The 13,975-nt window shown below is 36.7% G+C and overlaps 1 protein-coding gene across 2 annotated transcripts in view; it reads right to left on the reverse strand.

Moving 5' to 3' along the window:
• The window catches only part of Ipo9 (Importin 9), a 132,573-nt gene extending 118,879 nt beyond the window's left edge, over positions 1–13,694 (reverse strand). For both annotated transcript variants that reach the window (XM_081762244.1, XM_081762243.1), the window contains exons 1-2: positions 13,521–13,694; positions 297–445 (exon numbers count right to left, since the gene is read on the reverse strand). In XM_081762244.1, the coding sequence (XP_081618370.1) occupies positions 297–445; positions 13,521–13,534 (163 nt within the window). In that variant the 5' untranslated portion in view covers positions 13,535–13,694. The remainder of the gene's footprint in view (positions 1–296; positions 446–13,520) is intronic.
• Between the last annotated feature and the right edge of the window lie 281 nt (positions 13,695–13,975).

A 13,975-nucleotide genomic window follows, 5' to 3' on the forward strand; every position in this document is an offset into this window, starting at 1 on the left:
ATTCCATGACAAATCTAACGAATTCTGCAGTCTAATGGTCGTCCCATGCCGTTAAATAGCTAAGCTACATTTTCTTTAGGTATTTCTATTGTTTTGATTAACATTTATATATGTATACTTGTACCACTCCAGAAACCACAGAGTATGCGATTACACGAAACGCATGGAGAATGTACACTCAAGTCAACATGTATATATAACATCAAAGTAGATTACCACTACTATAAGGTATGCACAAAATACTAGGATGCCAAAACTTTAATTCTGCTACAATAAGAGAAATTTATTTTCGATACCTTCTGTCACCTCTAATGCTTTTATTCGTTGTTCTGCAGCTACCCTTTCTTCTACCCCGGGGGTGACCATATCTGTCAATGGGGAGAGCACATCCGTTAATGCATCAATTAAAGCCTCCTTCTGGGACTGTCGGACCTCCTCTGTCCCGCTGTAATGAAAACTTAACATTACTTCAAGTGATTGTGCAACATACATCATCTACAACAGTTAAGTACATGCTTATAACGATAGCTGCAACGTTTACATCAAAGAATCCCAAAGCCATAATAACCATTAATATTGATTTTCATCCTTTTCCTTCCCTTTACGTCAGACTATTCAAGAAGAGGTACAAGGAAGAGCAGAGATGAAACAACGCATTCTGTTACTGGAAAAAGACTGCCTGACTATCTGTTCAAATACGGAGTCATTAGAATTTCGTTGCAAGTTTTACAATTCTGAGACAAAATTTTGTTCCTTAATTATTCCTTTAATTTTAAAAAAAGAACAAAATAAGGAAACTGGAGAACATATATAGCTTCTGCAAAGTGGTTCAAATGCAAAGCGTGTTCAAAAAGTTCCTAAGTATAATAACGAGCAAACGTTGTAAAGAAACTAATATATTTAGAGTACGTTTCTTTTATCTTGGCACGCTTCCCGCCAGTGCACTTGGTTAGCTTTTAAAGTACTTTCTGCTAGCACTTACGTGAACGTTTTAATCCAATAGCCGTCTTATTGGTTTTGTCGTGTAGGTGACGTTAGTTGTCAGCCAGCTCATCAAATGATGTCATTGCTATTTGGTGGATAGTTGAAGTGCTTAGTTGCCACACGCGAACAAGTGTTACAGGGACTTGTGAGTGGTGTGGCGTTTTGCTGTGTTTCCTAGCGTATTGTAACTCGCAACTTAACTGTGGTGTGGCAATAACGCGTTGCACAAAGATCCATCCTTTAGGCGGGAAGTGTGCCAAGATTAAACAAACGTACTGTAAATGTTGGCTACGAACTTGAATATTTGAACCTGATGAGAAACTACTATTTTCGATTTGATTTGGGGAGAGGAAGTGATCATTGTGCGATGCAATCAGTTTCACACACATAGCAAGAACACTTTTATTATTTTTATTATTCGCTTATTTCGTTTATTTATTGATACTTGACATTTATGCAAATCTCAAATCTAAACTTCGAAATTCATTTCGATGTTTGTGGATCAAAGGATACAAAAATGACCGATCCTTTACAGGTAAGATTGTCGTACTTAAGGTCAAGAACAAAATCTCTCCTGGGTGGAACAGACCCTTGGTACTACACAAAACCAGATAAGCATGTAGTATCATAGGTTCTCATGCACAACATAAATTTGAGTTGTTTTGGAATAAAGCAGTAACAAAAACAAATAGGGTGAAACAGTAACTCCTTGAAAGCTCTTCTGAGGCTAAATAGGTAGTGTTCTCTCTTCATGTATGCAACAACCCAAGTTCGACTCCCGGCGCGAGCTCATGTGTTTCCTATACTGCGTTAAGTCGTATCCACATCTGATTTAGCTTCGTCCTGAAGGTAAGGTTTTAATTCGGGTTCTCGATGTCGATCATAAGTGGCCACAAATGTAGCTCCGATCCCACGTTAAACTTCCACATAGAACTCATGCTAAAAATGGTCGCTAACCTTCAAATAATCCTGTGATAATTGGAAAAGTAAGAGAGTAAGTAAACAGCAACCATTTAATGCACTATAGAGGTATTCCTTCACATCTTTGTTGGTTTTACAGGTAAAATATACGAATTTTGAAGGGATGATTTACTGAACTTTTCTTTGAACATCAAATTGTTCATGCAGAAGCGATATTCCTGGTTCGATACCAAACCATGTCACTATGTGATGCCCGTATGCCCATTTGCTTATATATTTCACCAATACTTCCATAACCATTCAGTTATGTTTATAATCTACTCCTTAGACTAAAGGATATATGTATGGGTCTTAAACTACAGATTTCAACTCATTATTTTGTTCAGGGAGGGATAAATTGATTTAATCGTATGAAAAACTACTTTAAAAAGTGTCGCATTCTTTAACAGATTCAAAAGACAACATCCGGAGTATATTTCGTATTTACTTTTATTTCCTTCTTCACTAATCAACATGCGGATACACCAATATTAAGGCTCAAATCTAAACATGGTTACGTCCCTTGTCCTAACAATAAACAACAACGTGTTTGTGTTTGTTGTTTATTATCATTGTCCATTTTTAAATACCTTGACACAATACAGTTTAAGTTGGACTTTTTAACAATAAAGTACGTTCAAATTCAGCATCATCACTACTCATTTTGAAACAATACAGTTCAAGTTGCAATGAAATCGTCACAACACATTACTGTGCAAATACAAATATTAATGCTAAAACCTAAATATGGTCACGGTGCAGTTTTCAAATCGCAATAGTTTCAAATTTGCAAATTATCTTCACGCTAACTACATTTATTGACGTCACTCAGGTCACGACGCCTGTTATTTTCACTGTTGTACTCGTTTTAAACGGAGTCTTAAAATATTTGCAGAGGGTCCGAAATAGAAATCTCAGACTCTTTAGCTATAGTCTATTTGTACACTTTCGATATATAGCTGTGATAAATTAATTTTACTTATGAGCTCCTTCGTGATTAAGCGGTTAGCGTACGCGCCTTTGGCGTGGCAGCCCCAGGTTCGATTGCCCGTCGGGAGCTCTTGTGGTTCGGATTCCACGTTAATCAGTAGGTCCCGTCTCATACAGCCTCGCTGCTGAAAAGGACGTTAAACTCAAAATCAATTCTACTAAACTTAATTCTACTTATTTAATTTTCGCATCTTGTGTGAAATTGTAAATGAGTATACCCTGACATCTCGGTGCCAGATACAAACAGAAGCAAAGAAAATTCAAACACAGGACTGCTTTTGTTACCTGTGCTGTAAGAGCTTTATTTACTTTTATTTCCCACATTACATAACCATATTTTGACTTTTGTATCTAATTGTACCACTATGCACCAGTAAGAATCTGGGTATCTATTGGAAATGGTTGAAATTTTAACTGCAGCACCGATAAAAACACTTCAATAGCACTAGAAAGTCATGTATGCAGTTGCGAGAGTATGTTCGTTAAAACACAAGTGGATGACCATGCTTACGTAGTTAGGATTCATGCCTATATTAGTATTCTCAAACTAATCACCAGTATCAGAGCGCAGTTGGCAAACATATATTATTTACTACAAAAAAACATTGAGGATCTGTCACTAGGCAAAGTAACCATACCTTGTTTAAAATATCACCATTGCTAGGTTCATAATATTAGAAACGAGCTGAGAGAGAAAAAGCTACAATTAATTATTGCACAAGTGGCAATTTGTGAGTAGTTTGAGCTTTATGTTCAATAAATCACTAAACTAACTGGAAAAAAAAAAATAATAATAATAATATAGAAGTAATCGAGAAATGTTGTGTTGGGGTCATGGTCAAAAGCTAATTCAATTATAAATTATTCAATTCTTGTCCCCAGAGAGGAAGCTGCTAATTTCTTTGAAACACCGACAGAAAGAATAATCATTTGGAGTGGCATTGTACGTGTACACGACCACTGAATTAGCTTAGCAATATATTAACCAAAAGTTTGTGAATAACAACAGAATATCCGCGAAGCATCATTTGCATACGTCAAGCAGGTGTGACACACGTCAAAACGACAGGGGAAATAATTATCCGTTCACCACTTAGTAGCAGGTGTGCTGAAAATAACAGAATAGAAAAAATGTCAGAGCTGGAAACGATACTCTGAAATTACTAAATTACGTTAAAATTACTAAATTACGCAACCAAGGGTATATTTAGCAGAAGGGGCATCAGAAGAAACGTAAAAAACACAAAATTTACAGGAGAAATGGATGATGATGCAAGTACTGAGACCTAACATAACGTAACCAAATCTAACCCAACCTAACTCAAACTAACCTATGCTAGCCTGAACTAGCCTAATAAAAGCAGAAACAAGCTAAATTTCATCATTCTTTTTGGAAAATTATGCTGGACCCCTACACTAACATAATCTAACAAACTAACCCAAACTACCTAATCTAACTTAATCTAACGCGAACAGAAATAACCGAAATTGTAACATTTTTCAGAAACAATTGCTGACCCCTTCTGCTAAACAATAGCTGCAAACGATATTACAGTTTCCTTCTAAAAGTTGGTAGATCATATCCACCTAAAATGTGATGTAAGCTATGTATTATGCTTAATACAATAGACATATTTACATACTTAATATTCTTTGGTGTCTGCCATACAATGTACGATAAAAACTAGAATTGCATCCAACCTACATAAGGTCAGGGCGAAACTAGAGTGCCCGCGGAAGCAGACGTGTTAGGGACGATGGCTATGACTGTAAACGGAGACTAGTAACTAACGTTATTGTCACAATTTCTGCATGCGTGGAGATTTCACATTCTTGTTATACAACGGAAGAGGTAAACATGACACATTGTTCGTTATCATATCTACATGAGATACCGATAATACATGCAACACAGATATTGGAACTCCACGTTTGCTAGAATAGCCACACCAACGTCCTAAAACATTAATGCTAACACAAGCTACTCTTACCCAAGGATACGAAATGCACACCGTGCAGATTAAGAATATGAGAGCTACTTCATAAAATTCCTCTACATCACTAACCTTACTTTAAATAATGCGCTCTAAAGTGCTATCTCTTTCACACATGTGCAAACAACTGTGTACAGATTCATAATATACCGGCATACTGATATGTCATAGAAACTATTAATTTTTTGGCATTTATTCCGAAGTTGTTCATCCGCCTGGTTTTCGACAAAAAGCATAATAAAGAGCTACGAAAATTCAAAAATCATCAACGTTTAGGACCACTTTAAAAGGGTACAATAGAATAGAGTAAGGGAAGGATAAGTGGGAAAGGGTAGGTTAGCTTAAGGTTAGGAAAGTCTGGACCCATTTTGTTAAAATTTACAGAGTAATTTCTCGTCTCTGCGTAAGAATACTACCTGAAGCGACTCAGTACACCAATAGTTATGTTCAGGATACAACTGATCGTTATTTTCCCACAATCCAACCATGCGGTAACTTTCGCGAAGTAGTTCCCTCCGCTTGCCAGACAGTTCCATGTTTATAATCGGGTATTTTAAAAATCAAACATAACTTTCACTATCCTTACATATTACCAAGGATACAAACGAGCAATTCTTCCCGGTAAATTTAAAAAACGATGCTAAAAGCGAACGACCAACTTCGAAACTCAATCTAATTTATATATATATATATATATATATATATATATATATATATATATATATATATATATATATATATATATATATATATATATATATATATATATATATATATATATATAAAGCACCAACGTGTGTTAAGCCAGAGGATTGTACAGCAGGTTTGTATAGCTTAGCAGTAGGGTAGGATAGGTGTTAGTGGAGTGGGCTAGGTTATGTTGGTAGAGTAGGTAGATGTGGGAAGATGAGGTTAGATAAGTGCTTGTATGTTTAGTTTACAGGTATCTTAAAGTTGGTTGACAGTGATACTAGTTCGTATAGGATTTCTGTGATGGTGTCACTAGTACCACTACCCTTGTAAACATAAGATACGACTTTTGAACACTGTGCAGAAATACTCTACTGACAGAAAATGTCTAATACAATCCTCTTCATATTCACTCTCTTACTGCAAACGCTGTATAACATACGTAGTTCGAGACTCCCACACCCGTAATCACAAACTACACAAGGCCTTCGTACCGCAGAGTAGGTTCAACATATTAAGATTTGCGAACATTAAAATTTCGTCATTTACCAAGAAATTCATTGTCATTGCCTTCAAGAATGGAGTTGCATTCCAAGGTGCAGGTTCACTCTAGGAAGGCCTTAATGTTGTGAAGAAACACTGTCCCGTGACATGTCATACAAACTACAATATTTACACACACATACCCACACACACACACAAAAAAAAAGTATGTCAGGTGCCCACTAAAATGCATGAATACTATCTAACCGAGCCAGAGCAAGGCGTAAGCGCGGAGAATGTGCCTGTAGGAAGGAGGTGCATAAGCGACGGAGGGCATACGCGGACACGAGGATGTCAAAAAAAAAAAAAAAAAAAAAAAAAAAAAATCATTAAGTTAGGACAGGTTCGGTATGTTGCTTTCATAATAAATCCACATTATAACAACGATGATCACATTTAAATACTAACAGTTTCTCTATTTCCTTTTTCTACAATTACTCAATTTTCTGCTCCAATTCGTACCTTTCCACAATGCATAGTAATTCCTTTTCCTCACAGCATACGTTATAAAGCTGAAAATTGGTCATTTATCCCGTTAACTCCCTCCAGTTAACGAACAGGAAGTAACTCATAGAAAAGAATACAAATCAGAAAGGAAATCACTGCATATCTGTACTATACCGCAACGATTCGTAAAGCCTGGGCTTTATACGAATCATAGCACTGTTTTCCCTCGCGTGTGATGCATCGGAAGAACTCAGTACGATTCGTGTAGCTGCTTTCCGAACGAACACTTGAGGAAACGTGAAACAGTAGAAGTTCATCAACAATCTTGCCAAGCATAATAGGGCACGGCAAACGAGCGAATAAAGACACAGCACTTAAGAACTATAACACGAACACTAGCAATTATTCGAATTAAGCGGTAACAATAAGAATAGCAAAAATACAAAAGAAATACAATAAAAATAAAAACAAAAATGAACGAAACGAAACTCGGTGGCAACACTGTCTCCTCAAATGTCTTCCGTATACCGTGAGAGAAGACACTGACAAAATTTCACGGGTCGGGGTGACAATCAGGACACACTTTAGCGTTGTAGTCAGTGATGGAATTGGTAAACTTAGGTCAAACTCCACAAGTCCTCGCCATCACTGTACAGGGGGATTCTTTAAGTGTCGCATTACCGAGTGCAAATTGACTTCAGGACGGTTGGATATAAAACACAAACCAACCTACAATGATGATTACTACAAAGCATGAAGGTTATCTAACCGAGTCAGGAAAGGAGCGCAACAGGGAGGCCTGATCTGATCCAAAGGGCGTCAGCGATAGTGGGTATACGCATGAATGAGGATAGTGGAGAATCACTTCATATGGCATAAAAACACATGCCCTGCGTGTGGCACAGCTTTACAACACTCCTATACCTTTCCAGACTGCCTTCACATAGCATTTATCTTGTTAAGTATGCTGGTTTTTAAACTTATGCAATTTGCTGTAAAAAATTATTGTACATAATAGTTCACCTTTTCCACTAACATACACAGTCGAAAAATGCTCGGTATTTCACCGCTTTTCCCCTGCTAACCTTTCAGACCATTCTCTTGCATTGGATTTGAAAACGCAACTTCCTTCATTTCTCCTTACCTTCACCTGTTTCCCACACTTTTGACATTGCGTCCTTATACGGTACGTGACGTTTGGGCGCGAGTTAAATTAAAAAGTCATGATGTTAGGCGCTGAGTACTAAGTTCTAATCAAGATATCACAAGGTGTCTACTGTAGTGGAAGTCCTTGAATTATACTGGATTTTGTTTTACATACTAGAAATACTGGAATTTCAAAATTCTAAAAACTGAATTAAAATTAAATTTTGTAAATTTAAGTTTCAACCAAGGTTAAGCGTGCTTTTTAGTTGATAACTTTCAAGCCAAAGGTAAGTAGACCAGACTAGATATGATTGACTGCATTACATAGTGAGCCTATTCCATTAAAAAAACTTAAAACTAGGACTTCTACTGTAGTTATGCAATAAGTGTGAATGTCAAACATTTCTAGTGGCTAAATAACCAATATATGTATACTTAACAATTATTTTTCACTTTGAAATCGTTTTTTTTTTTTCTTTCGCCACTTTCTTTAATGCAGATTAAATGTTTACAATGGGACGAAAAAAAGTGTGTTAAAGCGGGCGGATCCACTACGTAGTTTGTATCAGTATCAAGAGAGGTCACCTACGTAGATCGCTTCTATCGCCTGTAGTGAACTCAGTTGGAGCTAGCTTCTCAAAGTGTTTCCATCTCAACATACCAAATGGTTTCGTTTCGTTTCGTTTCATTAAAGTACGGTACAGGGTAAATCACAGGGTATTGATTTTTATATTGGAATGTTAACAAAAAAAAGTGATACCAGAAATACGGCATACTGCAGTTCCTAAACTCAATGTCTTAGACACCCTGTATTAACATATTTCACTCAACTCGATTAGGATTTAGGATTTTTAGATTTCTGGGCTCTCGGCATCTAAGGCCAATTAGCCCGTCATGTTTGAGGGGGCACACTATCCGGGGAAAGGGAAGGAAGAAAGGATTGGGGAAGGAAGGAAGCGGCCTGGACCTATAAATTACGTACCACCCCGACATTTGCCTGGTGTAAATGAGGAAAACCCAGGAAAATCTCATTCAGGGTGGCTGGCCTGAAAGAGCGTGTTACACTTTTTCCACCGAATGCCCTACCGGGAATCGAACCCGGGACCGCTCGCACCGAAGGCGAGAGCGTCAGCGACTACTCTACGCGGGGCCACTTCTCTCAATTCAAGTGCGCGGAAATCTTTTATTGGTAGTTCTTTATTGGACTTAAGGAAGAGAAGAATTTGGCAAACGTAATACGAAAGAAAACAAATTTTAATATTCGTAAGTATGTAATTATTAACTTTTTTTAAAAAATACAAAAATTAAATCAATATGTTTTAATTAACATTAAGAAAATTATTAACAGTTAGTCTGATTCCTTCATTTCCTAGCTTTCTTATATAATACAAAAATTAGATCAACATTAGATCAGAAGTACAAGAATCATGAACAAGCGAAAAATCAATCCATGACGAGGTTAGGCAACAAATGCCACAAACCTATTAAACTATTTAATTTATATGAATAAATAAGATAGAGATAGAAAATATACAGATAAATGAGGTGAGATAAAGATAGAAGTGTAGGAAATGTATATATCTTGATTCGCGATTAGTTTTCAGTGCCTAGCTTACTTTATATGTCGTAAATTGTGATTTTTACTATGTACCTCGCGCCCAAACGTCTGGCGCCTAAACGGCTTTGCGCCCAAACGGCAGCGCCGAAACGTCCTGTCCCGTCCTTATATTCATCAATCCATGTCTTCCACACAATTTCAGAAATATTCCTCACTGTTGGTATTCCACTACACAAAACTAAACACTGCTATATCACAGCCGCACATATGTTCGTCACTTCCTAATTAACTCCCTTCACAACCAGGAAAGTTTCCGCCATGGCAAAAAATACCCGTTTTCACTAGCACCATTATTCATAAATCAACACTAATTTGGGGTTAAGTTCCAAAGTTGGGCGTCCGTTTCCAGCAAAATTTTTAAAATTTACAGGAAGGATATGGATAATTTGATCGTTTGTGTGCTTGATTAATATACAAGAGTCTCGAAAAATCTGTTTATTTGTTATATTTAAGCGGTTATAAACATGGGACTATACGGCGAGCGGAGGGAACTATTTGGCGCAAGGTAACAAAACAGTTGCATTGTGGGAAAGAAACGAGCATATATGTTATCAACATGGCGAATGTACAAGGGCAATGAAGTGACAGTTTTAACATTTGTGAAGCAATACGTTAATAACGAACAAAATCTTTTAAAAGTTTGTGAAGAGCACGGATTAATGAACCTAGTAACAAATTGCAGAAAGTGTGCAAAGGAGACAACAGCGAAAAAAACTTGGTGAAAGCAGACGCCCAACTTCGGAATAAATGCCCTAATTTGCATCCTTTTACTCCACCACTCACAAATTCTTCCGGTAGATTTTATAAATTTCCAGCTACCGCGGCGGGGCTTAAAGAAACTGCAGCTGAAAATGAAAATGTCAGACGGAACAACCATATTTCAATATGGGAAACTAATTGCCACATCACACCTAATTTCGTTGCTTAAACCGATTCAAATTTTGATATAAATTTACTCCGCAGCAAATAAAACTTTCTGCATCCCCTTACTACACTATTATTTCTCATTTAGTTCAGAACTAACTTATAGAGTAGCCGGACTTAACTACGACATAGATGTAACTTGAGAAATGACATCAAGTTAAACTGAAAACTGTCATACATGTAAACACAACTAATGACTAAAAGTGTCAGTTAGCATCTTACCACAAAATCTAACTTTACTTGTCAATCTCTAAAAATTCCCGTATACGTACACATCTCGACTATAATTAAAAGTCGTAATTTCGTCATATAATAATGACACATGTCACTTAAGGCTTTACGATTTAGACCTACCAGTCAATTATCATTGGGGTACAAGAATCCATGACGAAAATAAAAAAAAAAAAAAAAAAAAAAAAAATGAAAAAGAACTATAAGTACAGAGAAATGTCAAGAAAACGGGTCCATCATGAATGCGATCAACGAACTTTCTGCACACAAGCTCGCAAGTGCAGCCAAAAGTGTCAGTTCAAAGAATTGTCAAAACAAAAAGACCCAATCACGAACAGCATTAACGAACTTTTCTAATAATGTTCTACACAGTGTTGCCAACACCGACTTATTTTTCCTACCAGGTTCTGAGTAAAAAAACAAAATTAAGAAAAGCAGCAATAGAATCAGATTTTATGTTATAAATCTGCATCGTAAATAATAATAAAAATTAAGTGCAGAATTGCAATACATCGTCAAGCTAAAATACGTATTTTACTTCACCTCTAAAGTATTAAATGATTCTATAGCGCATCTTGTGGGTAAATTTCCGCAGATGGTTAGCTAAAACCTAAATAGCTTGACCTAAAGTAACTAAAAGTACCAAACATGGAAAATTAAGTTTCTAGGCCATTTGTAGAAAAAATATTCTGGCTCATTTCTGCGGAAACTAAGTCATTCTTCCACTGTCATTTTTGCAGTGCATGCTCACATAATTGAGTAGAGATCGATAATATGCAGGAAACTGAAATGCCCTGGAAATGTTTATGTGCTATTCTATTACCTGGTATAGTATCATACGCAATTATTCCATCACGAAACTCACTCACAGTGCCTTAGAATTGATTTCTTTGGTGCAGACTGACTTTACGAGGACAGTATAAATACTTGTCCGGACGTATGCCACAAAAATGATCGTACAAAAAACACAAAACAACTTATGGCAGACGATGTCTTGAAGCAACAGTATCATTTAGCAGAGTAAGTGCAGGAGTGCATTAGGGGGAGTATAAACAGGCGCGTCACGTCCGCAGGGATTACGGTTCGTTATTTCTAACTGTGTTGATTATAAAGAGAATGTTGGTGTACGGTATGGAAACTACAGTGAATGAAATACGAACCAGATTGTGCTACGTGGCCACTTAAAAGCACGATATTTAACCGAGTCAGGGCAAGAGGACAACAGGGGGCCCGAGAGGAACGAGGGGATACTTCCCCAGGAAGCAGGCGCGTCACCGACGTATAGTGTGCAGAATATCGACGGTAGTGCAAAAAATACTTGGTACCGCATAAAAATACATTGGTTCGAGCATTTGTAATGATTTCACAGTTGTAAACATAAAAGACAAGTAATTTGCATCGTGTAGAACATTTATATGGGATGACGTTATCTTCCCCAAACCCATCGACGGCTCTGGAGCCGTTATTGTGACTTATAGTGAGCCGTCCTAACCCTCGTTTATGGGTACAGCTACCGTCGGTGACGCACCTACTCCCTACAGATGCACCCCTTTGCTGACGCTCCGGCTCCCTGTTGCGATCCTGCTCTGACTCGGTTAAATAGCAGTCGTGCTTTCAAGTGGTCACCTAGCACAAGCAAGTGGTCACCCAGCTTACGTGAAATATTGGTTTCCTTTTGTGAAAAACTCCCCCGTGGACAGTGGAATTTAATACCCTAGCTCTTCTTTCATATACACTCACTGATTTTAACCGTGAAATTATGATTTTTATGACAAACTATTCTTAATCAGTATGAAAAAAATGGTAAACGTTTAGCAGACGGGGTCAAGAAGTAAGTAAAAAAAATATGCTGAATCCCTACCTAATATAACCGAACATAATGTAACCTAAACTAGTCTAATGTGAACAGAAACTACCTAAATTGTAACCTTTTTTGTTTTAGAGAAAAGAGCTGGACACCTTCTGCTAAACATACAGTAACGTGTGCCAAGGATGGAGAAAATATTAGAGCATTGTAGGTTAGATCTATACGAGATACAAATGTACTCTGTAAACATATCCTGTATGTATAATACGAGAACTTATCAAAAACGAGGTGCAGTTTTACTATACGGACCAATAGACTGTAAAATGTCCAGAAAAATTTGGGCAAGTCTTTAATTTGAACATTTTATGTCGAGAACAGAACTCAAGCAACTCCTTCGTCGCTTCTAACACGTCTCTACTCCCCTTCCTCTAGAAATCCCGTCTACCACTTACCCTGGGATGGAACCAAGGACTCTACACACCAGAGCTAAGCGCTCTACCACTGAGACACCGTGTCCACATGGAAATCATCAATAGAAGAATTTTAAAAACATATATAAAAATTATTTTTAAAAGCAACACATATGCTGAAAGAAGCTTGATACTAAACATTAGAAAAAAACTAAGACTTCAACTTGAAAATTAAAATACCTAATTTCCCACAACCAATTAAAATATTAACTTACGAACTAGACCTTCAAAAAAGACTACCTTTAGTTCGAAAATTACTAAAGTGGCAACGATGTTGTTCAACCTTAATATCAGGTTGAAAATAAACAACGCTAGGGGCGCAAGATTATTATTTACAAAAAAAAAAAAAAAAAAAATGATGATTTGAATTGAAATCTTTCGGCACAGATTTTAAATACTTGAATATCCACATTCATTATACTAAGTACTATTAGGATTAAAGATATATCTAACCACTACTTCTCTCATTGATCACATATGAAATACACGTTAATTGCATATGATCATCTAATCAATTTGCAAAATTCTCATAGTAGTGCCACGATTTTTGCTCCTCAGCAACTCATTAGTGTGCGTATTTTCTCCCCAAGATTTCGTAGCTAGCCAAATGTTCTGTTGTCTACTTACAATTGTCATTGTTTTCAATGACATAACTCCAAGGAAACTTTTTTAATTTGACGAGAAAGTAGAAACATTTCATATATATCAGTACTTACGGACTCAGAGCCATATTTCAATAACGTGATTGAAAAACACACAGCCGCAATTTTTACAACTTTTTAACGATCTAATCATCCCTATTCTGACAATTTTCTCGTTTACTATTTTGAACAAGTTATCTACACCTTCCTAGCATATCCCTCAATCAACATACTTGCAGTGTTGCCGAAAGGTATAAAGAGAGAGTAGGTGAGAACAATGTAGCTAAAAATGGCTAAACGCTTCCAAAATTATGGCTAAATGATTTTAACTTTTTTGCTAAATGATTTTAACTACAATTCAAGAACAGCATTTCTTAATTTCACTATAGTCATCTAAAGCATACAGTTAATTATTTTCGACAGTCTTAAATCAAATATTTTCACACAATTTAAGCTTTAAAAAAGTAGCGAAAGGAAAGTTCGAGGGTTGCAGAGCATTATTCTGATTAAGCACACGCAAAATTTGCAGG

The sequence above is a fragment of the Thermobia domestica genome, chromosome 6, assembly GCF_964235325.1.
Source record: "Thermobia domestica chromosome 6, izTheDome1.hap1.1, whole genome shotgun sequence".
NCBI classification, from domain to species: Eukaryota; Metazoa; Arthropoda; class Insecta; order Zygentoma; family Lepismatidae; genus Thermobia; species Thermobia domestica.